The 21,320-nt window shown below is 42.0% G+C and overlaps 1 protein-coding gene and 1 pseudogene across 1 annotated transcript in view; one reads left to right on the forward strand and one right to left on the reverse strand.

Moving 5' to 3' along the window:
- The window catches only part of LOC145407485 (netrin receptor DCC-like), a 110,397-nt gene that overhangs the window by 556 nt on the left and 88,521 nt on the right, over positions 1-21,320 (reverse strand). Inside the window, exons 8-9 of the mRNA XM_080278415.1 lie at positions 15,466-15,638; positions 14,382-14,511 (exon numbers count right to left, since the gene is read on the reverse strand). Of these exons, the coding sequence (XP_080134541.1) occupies positions 14,382-14,511; positions 15,466-15,638 (303 nt within the window). The remainder of the gene's footprint in view (positions 1-14,381; positions 14,512-15,465; positions 15,639-21,320) is intronic.
- LOC145407393 (alpha-1,3/1,6-mannosyltransferase ALG2 pseudogene) lies at positions 16,432-17,302 on the forward strand (annotated as a pseudogene).

Consider the following 21,320-nt stretch of genomic DNA (forward strand, 5'->3'; position numbering starts at 1 on the left):
CGCTTTCACTTCTACATTTCCGTACCTCTTTCCAGAATAACTTTCTATTTTCAGAGTAGTTCGCATTCATTTTTCTTCCTAGATCCTCATTAACCTCCTTCTTTTCCCTCTTCACTAGTCTTTTTTCATGGTTCTTGCTCTCAACATATTCAGTTCTAATTTCAACTGAACCCCTGTTATGTAACCACTATAGCCACTTCTTCTTTCCCTCCACTGCTCTCTTTACCTCCTTATCCCACCATGCCGTACCTTTCTTCTTTGTTGTTACTCTTACCACACCACACACCACTTTAGCATTCCTAACTAAGCAGTCCATATATGCATTATACAGGCTGTCCAGATCCATTTCATTCCAATTCAGTAATTCTAATTCCTTCTCAACTTTGGTCCTGTAATTATCTGCCATTTCTTTGATTCTCAGCTTCTCAGCTTTCAGTCTTTATCCCTGAATACTCCTCACTCTTCTGATCCACCTCATTCCTCTCAGCTTGATCTTGCATACCACAATCATATGATCTGACCGACCTCCACATCATCCTCTCACAGCCCTTGTATCAGCAACCGTTCCCATCATCAACCTCTCTACGAGCACGTAATCATTCAGGCTTCCGTCAACATGATCCCCGTTCCCTCAATACCATGTATATTTATGCGCATCTCTGTGTTTGAGAAACGAGTTACAAATGTACAACCTCCTCTCTTAACACATATCCTTTAGTCTTTTCCCAGTATCATTTTCTCCTGGTACTCCATAACAACCCATTATGTCATCCTCAGGACCAGTGCCTACTCTTCCATTCATTTCTCCCACCACAATCACCTTATAGCTCCTGGGCATTTCTCCCACTGCTTCATCCAGCTCATCCCAAAACCTGTCTTTCTCTCTCTCACTCCTGTCCTCACACGGTGCATAAGCCAGAACTAATGCCACTTTCACCTTCTCAAACTTGAACTTGACATACATACACCTCGAGCTGACACATTTGTTGTCTCTCATTCCACTCTGCCACACCTCATTTATCAACAAAGCAACTCCTTCCTTGCATCTTCCTCGCCCATTCATTCCCGATCTTACACATTTCACACCCTCCCACTCCTCCACTTCCCACCCTTTCATCTTCGTTTCACACAATGCTATCATAGCATATCTCGCACTCTTGAACACATTCACCACTTCCACCCTCTCGCTTTCCTCATTCACGCCTCTCACATTCCATATGGCCATGCGAATCTGCCCATTTGGTTGGGGCCTTGGGCAGGTATTGGGCCCTCCGAGGCTCTCTGAAACAACTGCCATGATTAAGTGATTTTGGTTAGGGAAATCTGGAGGACACTTATCTCTGCCAGAAACCCACGTTATATGGTTACCACCCAGCGTAGAAAATGGTTTCTGGGTACAGGAAACCATTTGGTTTCTCACTCAGTCTTGAGATCACATGGCACCTTTACATTGGGTGAGTGGATGATGGGCGCCCCTACTTACCATTATATATATATATATATATATATATATATATATATATATATATATATATATATATATATATATATATATATATATATATTATGCATCCCGTAGGGTGCCACAGGAAATTATATCTATCTATCTATCTACTGTAATTATCTATCTATATATCTATATCTATATCTATCTATTTATCTGTCTATCTATCTATCTATCTATATACAGTATATATAGTATATAATATATATATATATATATATATATATATATATATATATATATATATATATATATATTATGAATGTATGTATATAAAATATGGCAAATAACCCCAATATTTTGCTTTATGGTGTCCTGTTATGCAGTGTCTTAAAACTAGAAATTATTACAAATGAATCCAACATTTTCCCTTCTATTGTCCTGTTTTGCAAAACATATATTGAAGCAAAAAACTATGACACATGAACAAAATATTTTTCATTATAGTTTCCAGTTATGCAAAATCCGTACTGCATTAAAAACAATAAAATAAATGAATCTAATTATCTGGTCTGTGACAGTTTCCACCTACAGATATTTGCATCAAAATTATGTAACGTTATGCTCAGATTCGGTGCGATCGCTCTTTCAGTAAACACTTCTCTCTCTCTCTCTCTCTCTCTCTCTCTCTCTCTCTCTCTCTCTCTCTCTCTCTCTCGTGTCTACATCACCAGCACTGTTTGTCATGGCGATAAACTATTTATATGTGTTCCCTAAGCAGACGGATTACGACCACACACACACACACACACACACACACACACACACACACACACACTCGCTGGTGCAGTGGTAACGTTCCCGCTTGCCAACTGGTGGACGGGAGTTCGCGCCTCGCTCAAGTTGCGAAAAGTTTCACTGACGAAGTGGGTGGTTACTGTCCTCCTTGAGCAAGGGGACGGGTGTGTGCGTGTGTGAAGGTCACAGCCTTGCCCTTAGATCGGACTATATGAGCTCTCACCTCCCTTCCGGGAGAGTAAAAGCTGACCATCAAGACCATCAAGTGATCCTGACCGACCCGGTGAATTACACACACACACACACACACACACCTGCCCTCACCTGACATCTCACTTCGCTTCCCAGCCTCACCTGACCTCACCTTTCCTTCCTTCATCCCTTCTTTCCTTCTTCCATCCCTCCTTCTTTTCACATTCTTTCCTTCTTTCACCCATCGTCATTTCCTTCTTTCATTGCCTTCCCTCCTCCAGCCTTCCTTCTTTCCTTCCATCATTTTCTCCTTCATTCCTGTCTTTATCCCTCCTTCTTTCCTTCCTTCAACCCTCCTTCCTTCCTTCCTTTATTTTTCTATGTTTTCTTCTTTCATCTCTCCTTATTTCCTTTCAGCTTCTATCCCTCCTTCTTTCCTTTCTTCTTCCGTCCTCCTTTCCTTCCCTCATTCATCTTTCCTTCCTTCATCCATCCTCCTTAACTTCCTTCATCCCTTTTCCTTTCCTTCCTCCGTCCACCCTTCTTTTCTTCCTTTATCCCTCTTGCTTTCCTTTCTTCTTCCTTCCTCCTTTCCTTCCTTCATTTATCGTTCCTTTCTTCATCCACCCTTGTTTCTTCCTATATTTCTCTTTCCTTCCTTCTTCCGTCCTCCTTAACTTCCTTCATCCCTCTTCCTTTCCTTCATTCATCCATCCTTCTTTCCTTCCTTCATCCTTCTTTTTTCTTTTCTTCACCCCACCCTCTTTCCTTCCTTCATCCCTTCTTTCCTTCCTTCATACCTTCTATCTTTCCTTCATCCCTCCTTAACTTCCTTCATCCATCATTCGTTCCTCCTCAATCCCTCTTTCCTTCCTTCGTCTCTCTTTCTCTCCTTCTTTCATTCCTCCTTCTCTCCTTCCTTCGTTCCTCCTTCTCTCCTTCCTTCATCCCTCCTTCCCTCACCTCACCTCACCTCTACGCTGCATTGTCTTCTTATTTATATTTTATTCAGTATTAACAGACAATTGCATGAAAATTTTGAGTGACTTCTGAATTTTAGATCGACAAATATAGACAGATAACTGGATAGATGGATAAATCGATGGATAGACAGACAGACATAGACAAATAGATAAGTAGAGAGCTTTAGGAATTGGTCTTCATTCATAGTGTTGCCATTTTATCGTAATTGATAGTGTGTCCAGTTTAGCGTAATTGATAGTGTTGCCAGTTTAGCGTAATTGATAGTGTTGCCAGTTTAGCGTAGTTCATAGTGTAATTTTTCCCGGTAGATCTGGACATACTGGTCCTGTTTCTCGTCAGTTCAGGAAGCTCCCTAGCACCTCTTCCTTGACGATTTATTTTTGGATACTGGTGGTAATATCAATTTGAACGTTATTTGTGCTGCATATGGAGGTATTTGAATGATCTAAATGACACAGAAGAGGATAGTAAGAAGTAATAAGCAAAATAAGCCGCTTAGGAAAAGGTGTTAGGGAGGTTTTTATACCGACCAGAATATGGGCGGCAATTTTAACTTTTAACAGTAAGAAATCTAGTAGTTATCTCGATATTACTGCTAAGTCTTAACAATATTCCAGTGATTATAGGCTCCATTCTAGAGACTTTCCAGATTTTTTTCACTTAGCGACAATCTTACCGGTTTTGAGAGCAAGTGTAGCGATATTTGTGCTTGTGGATTTTTTGCATTTAGCGACAATCTAGCGTTTTTTTTTTTTTTGTGCAATTTTAGCTATATTTGTGGCCGCGGATTATGTAGCCTTATTCATTAATGTTTACACAACTTTGCTAATTAATATCCCGTGTCAATATACATAGTTTCGGACAACATAATTAAATTTCAGTTCAGTAGTGAAGAAAAACATACATTATACTTTAAACGTTTGGTGGATTCCAAATATCGCATTCCTCAAACGCTGTGCTCGTCTCTGGACCAAAATAAAGTTTTGCGCAGGTGTTGTATGGTTGGCGGCCTTGACCCGTAACGTCACCAGGGCACCACCCGCCTAGACAACAGTGTTTTTAGCAGCCCACTGCGACGCATAACTTTTTTTTTTTTTTTTTTTTAAGACAAAGAATGGATGAAGGAAATACGAAGGAACAAATAATATTAGAAAAAGTCCATGTGCCTAAAGGCATCCTCTATTCATAAAACATCTACAACAACTGGATTTAAATAAAAAAGATGGATTAAATATTTGTGAGAAGCAACTCCCGGGAGGTGAATTCAAGAGAGTAGTAGTTCTGGCGATAAATGACTTTTGATAAGCGGTGGTTCTGCATTGCGGGGGAGAGAGTGTAATTTCATTGGCGCTCCCAGCTGCCCAAGTATTTCGGGAGAAAATGTGGAGGAGAGGCATAACTGAAGCAAGTTCGTCAGGGCACTTACGGCAAAAATATTGGTAAAATAATGCTAAAGAAGCAACATCTCTACGTACTGATAATGGAGGAAGGTCCTGTGAAATGGCAGGGTTATTGATGAATCTAATGGCTTTCTTTTGAATTTTGTCGAATTGCCTCAGTGCAACCGCTTCACATCCACTCCACAGAGGTGAACAGTATTCGATCTGAGAACGCACATGAATTTGGTATATTGTGGCCAACTGCTTGTCAGTGAAGACTTCACGAACTCCGTACGGAAGTCCCAATTTTTTAGAAGCATTTTTAGCAAGAGCCTGCTTTGTTTTATCTCTTTCATGAGATTATAATACTTTTCACTCTGTCTAGTGTGTTTGGGTGTTGTGGCAAGACATTTGATAGTCATTATCTGAGACACTTTCACATGCCGATTTTTTTTAAAGCAAGAAAGAAGGAACCAAAGGCCAGGGGCCCACTAGACTGTTTCCTACAAGAAAAAAAAATCAACAACAAGATAGTAGAGAGCCAAATTCAAGATCCCTTCATTTCGAGATGCCTGGACACACTGCGTTTGAAAGACTAGAGATCATAGTCAGTAGGAAATACAGACAGAGGGAGACAGTTCCAGAGTTGACCCGTTGCATAAATGAAGGACTGGGAGTAACGGTTAACACTTGCACCAGACTAAAGTGGATACATTTATATGGACGGAGGGACAAGGTTTCTTCCCCCGGCCGTATCTGTGAATGGCATTTCAGCTGGAGGAATATGAAAGGGATTTTGCAAAGCGACCTGCTAAGGACACCACCATCTATTAAAAAAAAAAAATATATGCTACTAAAGCCTGCGTCAGTCCCGGACCAAAATCTGCCTTCAAAACAACAAGGCACGTAGTGAGTCGATAGTGTTAGAGAGAAATGTAATCGACTATAAAAAGATTAATTATTAAGGAATTAACGTTCAAGTGAGGAATTGGAAAATGTGAGTACGTTTAAGTACCTGGGTAGTGTGATGAGTAAGGATGGATGGAGGTTTGGAGGTTGAAGTGCTTGAAAGGGTACAGCAGGGAAGAAAGGTTGCTGGTTCTTTGAAAGCAGTGATAAGAAACAGGGAAGTGAGCATGGAAGTGAAAAAGTTACTACATGACAGTATTGTGATACCAACTCTAACGTACGGAAGTGAAGCTTGGACGCTGTTGGAAGGACACAAGTCAAGAGTGAGAGCAGTGGAAATGAGTTATTTAAGAGGAGCCTGTGGAGTCACATGGAGAGACAGGCTGACGAATGAGGATATAAAGGAGCATTGTGGTGTGGATGTGGATGTGATAGGAAGCGTTATGAGGAACACACTGAGGTGGTTTGGCCATGTGGAGAGGATGGAGGGTGAAAGACTGACAAAGAGAGTGTATGTGAGTGAGGTGGAGGGGGGAAGAGGGAGGGGGAGGCCGAGGATGAGATGGAGGGATGGGGTGGAGAGGTATATGAGAGAGGGGTGTGTGAGTTGGGAGCAGGGCAATGAAATGGCGGGGGACAGGGCGACTTGGAGGCAATTTGTTTGTGGCCACCCCAGACGGGATTGAGGCGTCTGGCAATAGATAGATAGATAGATAGAACGTTCAAGTGTGAATATCAAATGTTCATGTAACATATCTATAGGACAGTTTTGTCTCTAATCTAACCATTATCACCAATGTGGAGAGGATAGAGAGCGAGAGACTAACGAGGAGAGTGTATGTGAGTGAGGTGGAGGGGGGAAAGGGAGGGGTAGGCTAAGGATGAGGTGGAGGGATTGAATGGAAAGGTATGTGAGAGAGGGGTGTGTGAGCTGGGTGGAGGGCAGTGAATTGGCGGGGGACAAGGCGACATGGAGGAGATTTGTTTGTGGCCACCCCTTACGGGATTAGGGCGTCCGGCAGTAGATAGACAGATAGACCAAGAATCCATAGGGTGTTTGTGATAAGCAAAATAAATGTCAATGAACCCACTCATTTAAAAAGTAATTCCAAAGCATTATCATTGTACCATGTCTATATTTTCATTTACCATAACAACCTTTATTTAACATGATTATGAATGGTGATAGATTCATTGTAATATGCGTCGTCTATCTATGTATCTATTGCTAGACACCTCAATCCCGCAAGGAGTGGCCACAAACAAATCGCCTCCATGTCTCCTTGTCACTTCATTGCCCTGTTTCCATCTCACACACACCTCTCTCGTATACCTCTCCACTCCATCCCTCCATCTCATCCTCGGCCTCCCCCTCCCTCTTCCCCCCCTCCTACTCACTCGCATACACTCTCCTCGTTAGTCTCTCACTCTCCATCCTCTCCATATGGACAAACCACCACAATATGCGTCATGCGGTTAGATATTACGAAAGAAATGGTTAGTGAAACAAAACATTACTGCTGCTTATGTATATGACTGTTTCTTGGACTTACTTTAAATTAATACACATCCTTGAGAATGTCGATAGAAAAAACTGAAATGTTGGGAAGAGAGAGAGAGAGAGAGAGAGAGAGAGAGAGAGAGAGAGAGAGAGAGAGAGAATCGATATTTTTGTCCGAGACCGTAGAATGTTAAAAATAATAGTTTTTGGTAAAGCTGAGACCAGTTGTTTTCTTCTATCGCCCTAAAGCATTAACATTTGTTTATAAATTAACAACTACTTTATTAAAATGATTAAGTTTATTGCACTAAGCACTCTGACGGTGTTCCATTTGCTTATCTGGAAAATTCTTAATCTATTTATTTGCCTGCTTCCAATGCTTAAACCATCTTTCCTGTTTTAAGTATCCTGACATTTCGGAATAACATCTTTGCCACTACACAACTCTTATTAGTTCAGTACCATAATCCGTTTTTTTCATATGCTTACCCCCGGTCCGTCTAATCGAGCACACCTATCGACCGCAGGAAAGCAACTGTCCATGGGTTCCCTACACCGTTGATGTTATGTGTTCTGTAGTGCTCCATTGTGTGTGTGTGTGTGTGTGTGTGTGTGTGTGTGTGTGTGTGTGTGTGTGTGTATGTGCTAGTGTGGCGGCATGTGATGTTCTCCAGCATGTGTGTTATGCTGTGTGGGCCTATTTTACAAGCAGAGCACTTGTCATCTCTAATTCCACCCAACCCGAATCTAACTGAGGAGGACTGAGTAATGTCCTGATCTAAACTTACCTTGATGACCTCTATCATCACTATATAAGGACACAGATGGGTAGATGTCAGGGAAGGGGCTTGTAGTTTGATACTGTGATCAAGGTATTGTATTGCCCTGCGTGTGAAATACGTACAGTCGCGGACAAAAATATCATTCCAATCTTTAGTCGAATAATTATGAAACTCGTACACAGTATTCTGGAAATCATTGTTCATTGTCCCTTTATTTATCGTGAAGGGGTGTATCGATATTTATGTCCACGACTATACGTAGGCGTTTTTTCATTGCTAGTGTTGGAATGTCTGGAGGTAGGACAGCGTTGTGGTGGGTTTGATAATGCTTTGTGGTGATTGTTTTATGTGCCTGGGTGTACCGTGTGTCTCTCATGTAATATCAGGGGTGTTGTGTAGTAGCACAGGCTTCTGCATAAAACTGTGTGCCTCTTATGTGAAGTTAGTCTCTTACAGGAAAGACTTCAGTTTCAGAGTGTAAGACCCGACCTATAATCTTCCTCGTCTCCTCCTAACAACCCTATTCGCCCAACTCACCATCAAGGGTCAAGGCATTTGGTATACAAGGCGAACTGTGTTCTCAAACGGGTTGAGAACATTAATATATACTCAACTTAATCTTTAACACCCTAAGTACCTTGCGTTGATTTGTTATTTTTATTTTATCCTTTCTCTTTCCTCAAAAAATGAGAGACTAACGGTGAGATGACATGGAAGTGAGGTGGAGGGGCGAGAGGGAGGGGGGAGGCCGAGAATGAGATGGAAGGATGGAGTGGAGAGGATATATGAGTGATAGGTGTGTGAGCTGGGGGAAGGGCAATGAAATGGTGGGGGACAGGGGGGACATGGAGGCGATTTGTTTGTGGCCACCTTTTACTGGATTAAGGCGTCTGGCAATAGACTTCCTGGTGACTTCACCAAAAAATGGAGTTATTACACTAAATGAGTTAAACTATCTGACTTCACACCTAAGCATTTAAAGTCAAGCATTATCAACCCATCCAAATACTTCATCGTTATTCCCTGTTGCTGTCTAATGTCTGGTTTAATTTCCACAGCAAGAGGTAAGTTTCTTTGGTGGTGGCGACAATCATCCACTTACTTGATCTAGTGTTGCCTACTTTTGCCTTCAATTTTATCATTCTTTGTCTGTCTGCCCTCCTCTCTTCCTACTTCTCCCATCTTTTCTCTAACTTTTTATTACTCTTCTTTCCTTTTCAGTAGGCTTTACACTGAGTGACAGTTTAATGGTTTCTTGTAAGTCAGGAATCCATTTCATCGGCCCTCAGTTCTAGTTCCTGACTATCCCCCTTTGCTGAACCTTTTCAAGCATTTCAATAACACAGAGTAGGCCAGCATGCTGTCCAATGCAAGTTCATCTTTCTGTCAACACTTGCACATTACACACTACACTTCCTATTCAAAATTCAACAAATTAGCGTCTCGTGATCAAACCTCAGAGCCCCCGGGGGTGGGGGGACCATAACTACCCCACCAGCGAGATGCCTCGAACCACCTTCTGACTCACTTTATCATTTCTGCAACATTAGCGGCCTTTCCTCTAAATTTTTCTCTGTTGAGCACCATCTTTCCTCCTCTAAGCCTCACCTTCTCTTCCTAACAGAGACTAAGCTGTCCGAAGCAACTGAAAGCAATCCCTTCTTAGTATCCTGCTAGTTTTTCTATACTCATTTCAAAGCTAAACGTGGCTGTTATGGATATGCAAGCAACGTTATATGTTGGTCTCGGGTTTCTGAACTTGAATCTTCTGAATTCTCTGCTCTCTGGCTTCGGCTTTCCTGTCATTCTCCGACTAAATATATCTGTACTGTTTACTTATCCCCTAATTGTACTGATTATGAAAGATTCTTCGACTATCTTACTTCTAAGATGGAACACATCCTATCAATTTCTTCCTTCTCTGAAATCTCCGTTCTAGGAGAATTCAGTGTTCACCAACACCTTTGGCTCTCCTCTCCTTTCACCGATCCACCTAGTGAGAGAGTTCCAACATACGTGATCTCTTCCTTACAACTAACTCTTCTGTTTACATTGTTAATCTTTCCTCTCCGTTGGGCTCCTCCAATCATAACCTTATCACCTTAACCTGTCCTATTGTTCCAGTAAGGCCTTTGAACCCTCCAATGAAGCGTGGGTTGTGGCACTTTGGAGCTACTGATTAGGAGACCCTCAGGAACTACTTCTTTGAAGTTCCCTGGAATGATTATTGCTTCCATGGCCAAGAGCTATCTGAGTGTGCCATTCGCATTACGGAGGTTATTCTGTTTGGCATGAAAGCATACATTCCTTTCTCATATTATTTGACTAATGGAAAAAAAAAAATGGTTTAATCACACTTGTTCTAATGCTGTCCACAACAAGGAGAGGACCTACAAAAGGTACCGGAACCAACCCACTTCAGAATCTCATCTCTTGTATGTTTCTGCCCCGAATCGTGCTAAATCTGTCCTCTCTGCTAAAAATACTTTCATTCGTACTAAAGGCATTGAACTCTCCAACTCGAATTCTCCCCTCTCCTTCTAGCATCTTGCCAAAATACTAATAATTTTACCTTATCATCCTTCCCTCCTTTTTTCCACACTGATGGCTCTGTAGCTATTTCTTCTACTGATAAACCAAACTCTTTTCTTAGACTTTCTTCTTCACTTTAGACGATTCCGATGCTGTTCCTCCATCACTTCCCCCCTCCGACTTCCTCATGGCTGACACTGAAATATCTTCAACTGATGTATTTTCTGCCATCACTGGCCTCAATACTAACAAGGCATATGGGCCTGATGGAGTCCCTCCTGTTGTCCTCAAGAACTGTACTTCTGTTATTATGCCATGCTGAAATAAACTCTTTAACCTTTGTCTATCAATTTGTACCTTTCCTTCTTGCTGGAAGTGTGATCTCATTGAGCCAGTCCCAAAGAAGGATGACCATTCCCAACCCTCTAACTATCGCCCACTTACTTCAACATCCTATGCCTCAAAAGCTTTCGAGTCTATTCATAGCAAAAAAAGAAAAAAGAAAGAAAGAAAAGAAAAAGAAAAAGAAATGTAAGCATCTTTCCTATCAGAACATTTTCTCTGATCGTCAGTTCCGTCAGGGATGTTCCACTGGCGATCTTCTCGCCTACCTCTCAGATTCCTGGTCATCCTCCTTTCGGGACTCTGGCGAAAGCTTTGCCATTGCACTTGACACCTCAAAGGCTTTCGATCGAGTGTGGCATAAATCTTTGATTTCTGGACTGCCCTCTTATGGTTTCTCTCCTTCTATCTGCGCCTACATCACTAGCTTCCTTTCTGGTCATTCTATAGCTGCTGTTGTAGACGGCCACAGTTTTTCTCCTAGATCTATCAACAATGGTGTTCCTCAGAGGTCTGTTCTATCACCAACTCTCTTCCTTTTATTCATCAATGACTCTCTAAGCTGTGCATCTAACCCTATCCACTCACAAACTGATGATTCCACCCTTCACCTTTCCATTCGGTTCTCGCAACGTCCATCTCAGCACTTACGTAGACAAGGAATGAGGCTATGGCACACCTAATGTCTGACTTGGCTTGTATCTCTGACTGGGGTAAAAGTAATTTTGTTTTTTTTTAATGCATCAAAAACTCAGTTCTTACACCTATCAACATGACAAAATCTTCCACAGGAGTACCAGCTAATGTTTAATATTATCCAGCTTAATCCTGCATCATCCTTAAACATACTTGGGGTGTCATTCTCTCGGGATTTATCTTGAAAGATCATATTACATCTCTTGTAAAATCTACTTCCAAGAGATTAGGTGTGCTAAGCCGACTCCATACCTTCCTTTTACTGCTGCGCCGTTGTTGGCTTTATACACGGATTTTATTTGCCCCTGTGTAGAGTACAACTCTCATGTGTGGGGAGGTTCCCCACATACAGCTCTTCTCTACAAGGTGGAGTCAAAGGCATTTCGTCTCATTAACTCTCCTCCTCTTACTTGTTCCCTTCAACCTCCGTCTCTTCGCCGCACCGTTGCATCTTTTTCTCTTTTCTATCACTACTTCAATGGTCACTGCATCTCTGAACTGTCTGCTTGCATTCCTTCACCATTACGGCGGGCGCATTGCACCTTTCTAGCAACAAACTTTCATCCCTTTTCTGTCCAACTCTCTAGTGCAAGAGTTAACCGTTACTCCCAGTCCTTCATATATGGAACTGATCAACTTTGGAACTGTCTCCCCCTTTCTGTATTTCCCACTTCCTATGATCTCCAGTCTTTCAAACGCAGTGTGTCCAGGAATCTGGAAATGAAAGGATCTTGAATTTGGCTCTCTATTGTATTTTTTTTTTCCTTGGAGTGAGCTGTTTACAGGCTCCAGACCTTTGGTTCCTTCTTTCTTGCATAAAAAAAAGATCCAACAAAGCAATATAATCAAATATGAAGTACAGTAGAGCAGACCCACGAAAGCAAAACTTACTTATGATTATGACTGTCGCCCTGACCTGGGGTTCTTAATGGATTTTTTTTTATTTTAAAATGTTATGAATATAGACATAGTTTAATTCTATCCATGAGTTTTACAAGCGAGATCACATAGCTACTGGTAATAACGATTGTGCATGCCTTATAATGGTTCAGAATGGTAAATGGGTAATTAGTGAAATGCGATAGGCTTTTGATATACACCGAATAATGAGTTCCTATCACACCCAGTGGTATAGTATGGACGTATATCATGACATGGCCTCCCCATTATGACTCCGATTGTGGTCTGAATCATGACTCAGATTGTGAGTGACACACAAAAGAAACACTAAATGTTTTAGAAGTATTCGTCCTAAATACTACGACTGCGTTCTGGGCTTGATAAAGGTCAACAACACTGGTGGAATGAATGATAACAGTTCTGTATTAACACCTCTTCGTAGCACATAATTATCTATCTATTGTCAGACGTCTTAAGCCAGTAAGGGGTGGCCACAAACAAATCTCCTTCATATCGCCCTGTCCACTCGCCATTTCGCTGCCTTCCCCTCCAGCTCACACCCCCCTCTGTCATATACCTCTCCACTTCATCCCTCCATTTCATCCTTGGCCTCGCCATCCCCCCCCCCTCCACCTCACTCACATTCACTCTCCTTGTTAGTCTCTCGCTCTCCATAAAAATAATAATACTCTTCACGATGATACTGCACTCACACCGTTTTTCAAAGTAGTTCTCGTCGTTACTATTTTCTAGGAATATTACAAAACCACTGTTGTTTATTAATATTGCGAACAGCCATCAAATACGCATAGTACGAATTAGTGCCAAGGATGAGATGAAGGGATGGAGTGGAGAAGTAAATGCGAGAGGGGGTGTGTGAGCTGGGAGCAGGGCAGTGAATTGGCGGGGGACAGGGCGACATGGGGGCGATATGTTTGTGGCCACCTCTTACGGGATTAAGGCGTCTGGCAATAGATTGATAAACAGAATTCTATATGACAAGAGCAGCTTTATGTCACACTCATGCCTACTCTTCACTGACACCTTCATGTGGGCGTTCCTGATTCAGGGAGACCAATTTCACAGAGATGTCACCTGAGTGGAATTTCCGATACCTGTCGTTCACTGGTGTTAAGATCGTTTTTTGACCAATTGTACGACGATGGTCTTGGTGCCGCAGGTGTCAAGACATTAGGAACAGGAGCTGGGAGAGAGAGAGAGAGAGAGAGAGAGAGAGAGAGAGAGAGAGAGAGAGAGAGAGAGAGAGAGAGAATGTCGTAGGAAGAGGGAATGACGAGTCACTAGTGAGATAGGACAGAACTATGGGTCGTTACTTAGTAGGAACAATGTAGAAGAGAAAAACTACATGGTATAACAGGGCTGGGAGTGTATATTGTGAGAAATAACTGACAGTACAGAGGGAAGGTGATGGGATGAGGCTTCATACACAGACATAAAGCATAGTCGTCAGTGAGCAGCGACCTGCCTTACTGGACGTGTATAATGAAGAAGGAAAGGAGAGTCAGATTGAGAAAGATGGAAAACTAAAATGAGTACATACAGAAAGTGAAGGAGTAGCTCACACGTCATAGGGTGGGAGGAAGCGAGGTCAGTATCATGTAGGGACCCACCTGGGCACCTGAGTGGACATGAACAATGAAAATGGAGAGGAGAGGAACACCAAGGAAGGGTGGGGAAATATAGTGAGCTTAGAGAGTGGAAGAGTAGATCATGCCATAGGGTGTGAGGAGGCAGGGTCAGTACTACGTAGGGACCCACTTGACTGGACGATTATTGTGCAGAAGTATAGAAGAGGAACACCAAGAAAGGGTGGAAAGATATAGTGAGTCGATGTGGAGGGTGGAAGAGCAGATCATGCCAAAGGTGAGAGGAAGTAGGGTCAGTACTGTATAGGGACCCACCTGACTGGACGTGTACAGTGATGGCAGCGGTGCCCCCTGTGTCAGGTCGGCAGGTATATCGGCCAGAGTCCCTTGGTGTCACGCCGGATAGCATTAACCGGCTCACCGTCCGCTTCCCCGTCTTCTCAGTCTGGCTAACAACACAATTCTATTAACAACTAATAAGAAAATGCTATGGCTTAACATCCTTTCCATGGCACTTCTTCATGACTAGCACCCAACTCTGGTGTTAATTTCTTGGCAGACCACAGCAGTGATGAGGGTGAGAAGAGAATTTTAAGCCAAGGCAAAGCGAATGGAGCATAGCAGATTATAGACAGCCTTACACGATGAAAATGCCCCGATGCCAGCAAATTTTCCCACAGTAAGTCTTCACAGAAATGGTTCATCATCATCATCATCATCATTACTCTGTCCCATATTGCCCCATTTAAACGGGAGCATATGGTCAGGGGTTACGCTACCCAGTTGCAAAATTTAAGGCAACGGTGACCAGCCTCACTCATCCCTGAGTGGCATTATGCAAACAAACCCCAACCCTCCCTCAGACGAAGCTCCTTAGCCCATTGAACCACCAGGCGTCATTTGGTTTTATAGCTACCACCCAGCGTAGTTAACCTCAAAATAACAGTAAGACATAATTATAATTCCCAAGTAACAATGACGTAATAAATATTTCGAAACCTGAGGTAGGAAGCTGTAGTTCCTGTTCACCTTTTGTCTCTACCATAATAGTCAAAAAGACAGTACTATTAGAAGCTTCATAATTGTTAATGATGATGATGATGATGATGATGATGATGATGACGCTGCTACTACAACTGCTGCTACTACTGTTACTACTACTACTACTACTACAACAACAACAACAACAACAACTACTACTACTATTACTACTACGACTACTACTACTACTACTACCACTACTGCTGCTGCTGCTGCTGCTGTGACTACTACTACTACTACTACTACTGCTACTACTACTACTATGCTGCTTGTACTGATTTTGCTGCTACAGCTACTGGTACTACGACTGCCCTTCCTCGCCGCTGACACAGTAAACCAGCATCGTGGTTGACCCCACCTTGATAGCAATGCCGCCTCTCGGGCTATCATATTGAATCCTTGTGGCTCCGTGATACCATGCCAGGCTGCGGGGACCCTCTTGGTCTGTATGGTCTACGGTACACGTCATGGCCAGAACGCTACCCTGCTGGATGTGTACCTCGCTGGCACCGGCTATGTAAACTGATGTACCTGTGGTGAAGAGGGAGGAGATGCAATATTATTAGGTGGCTGTTTTTGTTATTAATTGTTTGACTGTTATCGATGTTATTATCATTATTATCATCATTTGGCTGGTGGCCCCTCCATCATGACTCAGACTGTGCTTTGACACACAAAAGTAACACTAAACGTCTGAGAGATATTCGTCCTAAATACTACCACTGCGTTCTGGGTGCTCACCATCCACTCACTCGATGTAATGCTGCTCTTGGATGTTTGCCCTTTCCTCTCTTCCTTCCCTCTTTCCCTCCTTCCTCTTCTGTCGTTCTTTCATTAATTCTTTCCTCTTCCTTCTGTATATGGGTGACTCTACACTGAGTGACATGCCAAATGATTTCCTGTACACCAGGAAACCATTTACTACGCTGGGTGGTAATCATATAATCAAATTATGGCGTCTGATGGTTTACTGGGCAATTAAGGCCCTCCCATCGGATTGAGCTGGTGAAGGTTTATATCCAAGGGGTGTTTGGGGTTTATTGCTCAAGTAATGCCACTCAGGGATGAGTCAGGCTGGTCACTCTCATCTTAAATGTCAGGACCAACCTGCATAGCCTCGGGCTCCTAGGTTCCTCATAGGGCAACACAGGACTAGATGATGATGATGATGATGATTATCATTATCATTATTATTATTATTATTATCATCATCATCACCATCATCACAATCATTTTTATCATCATTATTATTATTATCATTATTATTATTATTATTAACATTATTATTATTATTATTATTATTATTATTATTATTATTATTATTATGTCAACTTCTATTTCATTCCTGAGATTACGAGGGAAGGTCAAAATTATTTTCTACTGTCACTTTCCAGACCACCTCACACAAAGGAAGTCAATTGTCAAGAAATGCTATAGATGTTTTTGGGATACCTTAGAGGAAAAGGCTACAGCCCAGGCTGACTGTGTGTTGGTGAACAGCCTTTATACTGCAAGTGTTTATATCAGTACGTTCAAATCAATCAAAACCTCATCATCAGTTCTCTACCCATCATTAGACTTTGAAACTTTTGATCGATATTCCTCCTTGACTCTGGAGGATGCTGGGGTAGATACTGAGTGTGAGTTCATGTTCCTCTCCCTGAAGAGATATGGACGGAAAAAGACCCTCCCATTGGCCCTGGAGTACACAAAGTTGCTATTAGACAATGTACTGAAAGATACATGTGTAGTGGCACGTGGCTATGATGACAGTGTGAGGGAAAATACTAAGCATTATACTGAGCTGGCGAACTTGGCCAAAAGTCTGGGCATCTATGATCAAGTTATGTTTCTCGGATCTCCTTCAGATAAAGTGAAAATTGTTCCTCTGAGAGCTGCAAAAGCACTTGGAATTGTACCCGTTGAGGCCATGTGTGTTGGCACACCAGCAATCACAGAGAACAGAAGGGGGCCCCAAAGAGACTATCATGAATGGAGGGACAGGATTTCTTTGTGAACAGAATCCCAAAGACTATTCTGATACCATGACGAAGTTTGTAACAGGAGAAGTTGTCAATGAAACTATGGGAAGCGCTGGGCGCGATCGAGTAGTGGGTAATTTTTCATTCATTCGGTTTTCTGAACATCTCAACTATATTGTTCAAGGATTAATGGATGAGAGGAAGCAGAGGTAGTTTGAAGGCGTTACGGTCTAGTATAAAATTTCTGGTACTGGTAGTTATCAGTACAATTGTAAGGGTTGTGGAGATAATCCAGCATATTATTCCTATTTGAATTTCGTTGCATTCCTCTGAACAGTTTGTGCATTCTGCGTACAGTTCAAGTACTTGTGTCTTTCCCATTATTTACGTTGACTCTCATCTTAAATATCAGGACCAACTTGCCTAGCCTCGGGTTTCTACGCTCCTCATGGGGCAACGTAGGATTGGATGATGGATGTATGGATGGATGGATGACTTTTATTGAATACTGATGTGTCCCATATATATATAATGTTTGATTTTTGAGTATACAGTAATTACTTTTTGTCACAAAAGAAATGTTCGTAGAAACTGGAAGAAAACAAAAAAGCAACTTTAACTACCCTCCAGTATGTTAAAGCCAAGTCCTGTATCATCAATCTGTAATAAAGTGGATCTGTTTTGTTAGATCATAATAAGCGTAAGTTAAATTAGAGTTATATATATATATATATATATATATATATATCCATCCATCCATCATCCAATCCTACGTTGCCCCATGAGGAGCGTAGGAGCCCGGGGCTAGGCAGTTGGTCCCGAGATTTAAGATGAGAGTGACCAGCCTCACTCATCCCTGAGTGCCATTAAGTGAGCAATAAACCCCAATCATCCCTTGGATATAAACCTTCACCGGCTCAATCCGATTGGAGCACAATAATTACCCACTAAACTACCAGGCGCCAAAATTTGGTTATATGGTTACCACCCAGCGTAGTAAATGGTTTCCTGGTGTACAGTGTAGAGTCACCCACGGGCAGAAGGAAGAGGAAAGAATGAAGGAATGAAAGAAAGAAGAAGGACTGTAAAGTCACCCGCAGGCAGAAAGACGAGGAATGAATGAAGGAAAGAAAGACAGAAGATGGAAGGAAAGAAGGATGGAGGAGAGGACAGGGCAGACACCCGAGAGCAGCACTACATTGAGTGGGTGGCGAGCGCCCCCACATATTTTAAATATATATATATATATATATATATATATATATATATATATATATACACACACACACACACACACACACACACACACACACACACACACACATATATATATATATATATATATATATATATATATATATATATATATATATATATATATATATATATATATATATATATATATATATATATATATATACGTGTGTGTGTGTGTGTGTGTGTGTGTGTGTGTGTGTGTGGTGGATGGGGGCGCCCATCATCCACTCACTCAATGTAGAGTGATGCCATATGAGCTCTACACTGAGTGACAAGCCAAATGGTTTCCTGTACCCAGGAAACCATTTACTATGCTGAGTGGTAACCATATAACCTGGATTTCTGGCAGGGATAAGTGTCCCCCAGATTTCCCTATCCAAAATCACTTAATCATGGCAGTTGTTTCAGAGAGCCTCGGAGGGCCCAGTACCTGCCTGGGGCCCCAACCAAATGGGCAGATTTGCATGGCCATATGGAATGTGAGAGGCGTGAATGAGGATAGCAAGAGAGTGGAAGTGGTGAATGTGTTCAAGAGTGTGAGAAATGCCGTGATGGCATTGTGTGAAACGAAGATGAAAGGGTGGGAAGTGGAGGGGTGGGAGGGTGTGAAATGTGTAAGATCGGGAATGAATGGGCGAGGAAGATGCGAAGGAGTTGCTTTGTTGATGAATGAGGTGTGGCAGAGTGGAATGAGAGACTACAAATGTGTCAGCTCGAGGTGTATGTATGTTAAGTTCAAGTATGAGAAGGTGAAAGTGGCAGTGATTGTAGCATATGCACCATGTGAGGACAAGAGTGAGAGAGAGAAAAACAGATTTTGGGATGAACTGGATGAAGTAGTGGGAGAAATGCCCAGGAGCTACAAGGTGATCATAATGGGGGATATGAATTGAAGACTAGGCACTGGTCCTGAGGATGACATAATGGGTTGTTATGGAGTATCAGGAGAAAATGATAATGGGAAGTGACTAAAGGATGTGTCAGGAGAAGAGGTTGTGCATTTGTAACTCGTATTTCAAACACAAAGATGCACATTAACATACATGGTAGAGAGGAAACGGGGATCGTGGTGGCAGAAGCCTGATTGAGGTCGATGATGGGAATGGTTGCTGATACGAGAGCCGTGAGAGGACGATGTGGGGGTCTGTCAGATCATATGATTGTGGTATGCAAGATCAAGCTAAGAGGAGTGAGGTGGATCAGAGAGAGAGAGGAGCAGTCAGGGAGAAAGACTAAAAGTTGAGAAGCTGAAGATCAAATAAATGGCAGATGATTACAGGATCAAAATAGAGGAGGAGTTAGAATCAGTGAAGTGGAATGAAATGGATCTGGAGAGGCTGTGGAATGCATATAGGGATTGCTTAGTTAGGAATGCTAAAGTGGTGTGTGGTGTGGCAAGAGTAACAACAAAGATGAAAGGTATGGTATGGTGGGATGAGGAGGTTAAGAGAGTGGAGGAGGAAAAGAGGAAGAAGTGGCTAAAATGGTTACAGGATAGGGGTTCAGTTGAAATAGGAACTGATTATATTGAGGGCAAGAGGCACGTAAAGAGACTAGTGAAGAGAAAAAAGAAGGAGGTAAATGATGATCAAGGAAGAAAAATGAATGCGAACTGCTCTGAAAATAGGAAGTTATTCTGGAAAGAGGTGCGGAAATGTAGAAGTGAAAGCGAGAAAGAAATGTGATGGTGTGAAGGATTCAGGCGGTAGATTATTAACCCATGGAGATGAAGTAAGGACCAGATGGAAAGAATATTTTGAAAGCCTGATGAATGGGAACAGAGAAGGAGCAGAGCGGCTGTAAACATGTTTGGTTTGGGGGGGGGGGGTGCAGAGAAGGAATGCAATGCCAGGAGACGTGACACTAGCACAGGTGAAAAACGCTGTGAGGTGGCTGAAAAATGGGAAAGCAGCTGGGGTTGATGAGGTGTATGCAGAGATGCTTAAGTGTTGTGGAGAGAGTGGAATGAAGTGCTTGTTAAAGATATTGTTACGAAGGGGGATTTGGCAGTTAGGTAGCCGAGATCTTTCGAGACGTTTCTGGTACCGTAAGTTTCGGTACTAGTCAGAGTTGCCAGTTTGCTTGCTGTTTGTAAGCATAGTTATTTCGTAAGTTATGCATTAATTTAATGTGCTTTTTCTCAGTAATGTTTTATTTAAGTAATTGCTTGTTAAATTATGTAATTGAAGTTCGTATGGTTAATGATTTAGAGTGTTATGTAATGTAAGACAACTCTAGAATGTTTTGATGTCTCGTAGTTGGTAACTGTTGTTGCTAGGGGCTGATGTAAGATAGTATGTCCTAGAATGTTGGAGAAGTGGACGTTTCTAGAACAATGCAAGCTTATACAAGGATGGGGAAGAGCTTAGTTAGTCAGTCAGTTTGGAGTTTAGTCGGGTTTCAGTCAGTTTGTGCGAAGTGCAGTCGATTATGGTGCAGTGTCAGTGTCAGTGAAGGTTGTATATTTTTGATACTTGTGAAAACAGTGGCAAACAGTGACGGGTTATTGAAGTTTGTATATCAGTGGAACTTGAGAAGACAGTGAAGTGTATTAAGTGTAATTACTGTCAGTGAAGATTATTTTCAGTACTTGTGTAATAAGTGAAGTGTTAGCAAGCATTAAGTGTACTAACTGTGAAGTGTTGTTAAACATTAAGTGTAACTGCAATCTATAAAGTGTGTATAGCTCCAGTGCTTGTGAGAACAGTGAAGTTGAAAAGCATTAAGTGGAATTATTTGGAAAATAAAGACAGTGAACTTTAAGGAGCCAGTGTTTATTTTCGCCTCAGCTGATCTTGTGTACTGCACACCTAAAGGCTGACCATAAGAAGAACAACTCACTGGGCAACGTCCTTCCTGTACTATACTACTACTGTTGGAGCCTGTGGCAGTGTGGGAACGGGAACGTAACAATATGTAAGAAGGCATGGATGAGTGAAACTGTGCCTGCAGAGTGGAAAAAAGGCTGTGATTG

The sequence above is a fragment of the Coenobita brevimanus genome, chromosome 73 (genome assembly GCF_032717465.1).
Source record: "Coenobita brevimanus isolate Jiangsu-jjx chromosome 73, ASM3271746v2, whole genome shotgun sequence".
In the NCBI taxonomy this organism is placed as follows: domain Eukaryota; kingdom Metazoa; phylum Arthropoda; class Malacostraca; order Decapoda; family Coenobitidae; genus Coenobita; species Coenobita brevimanus.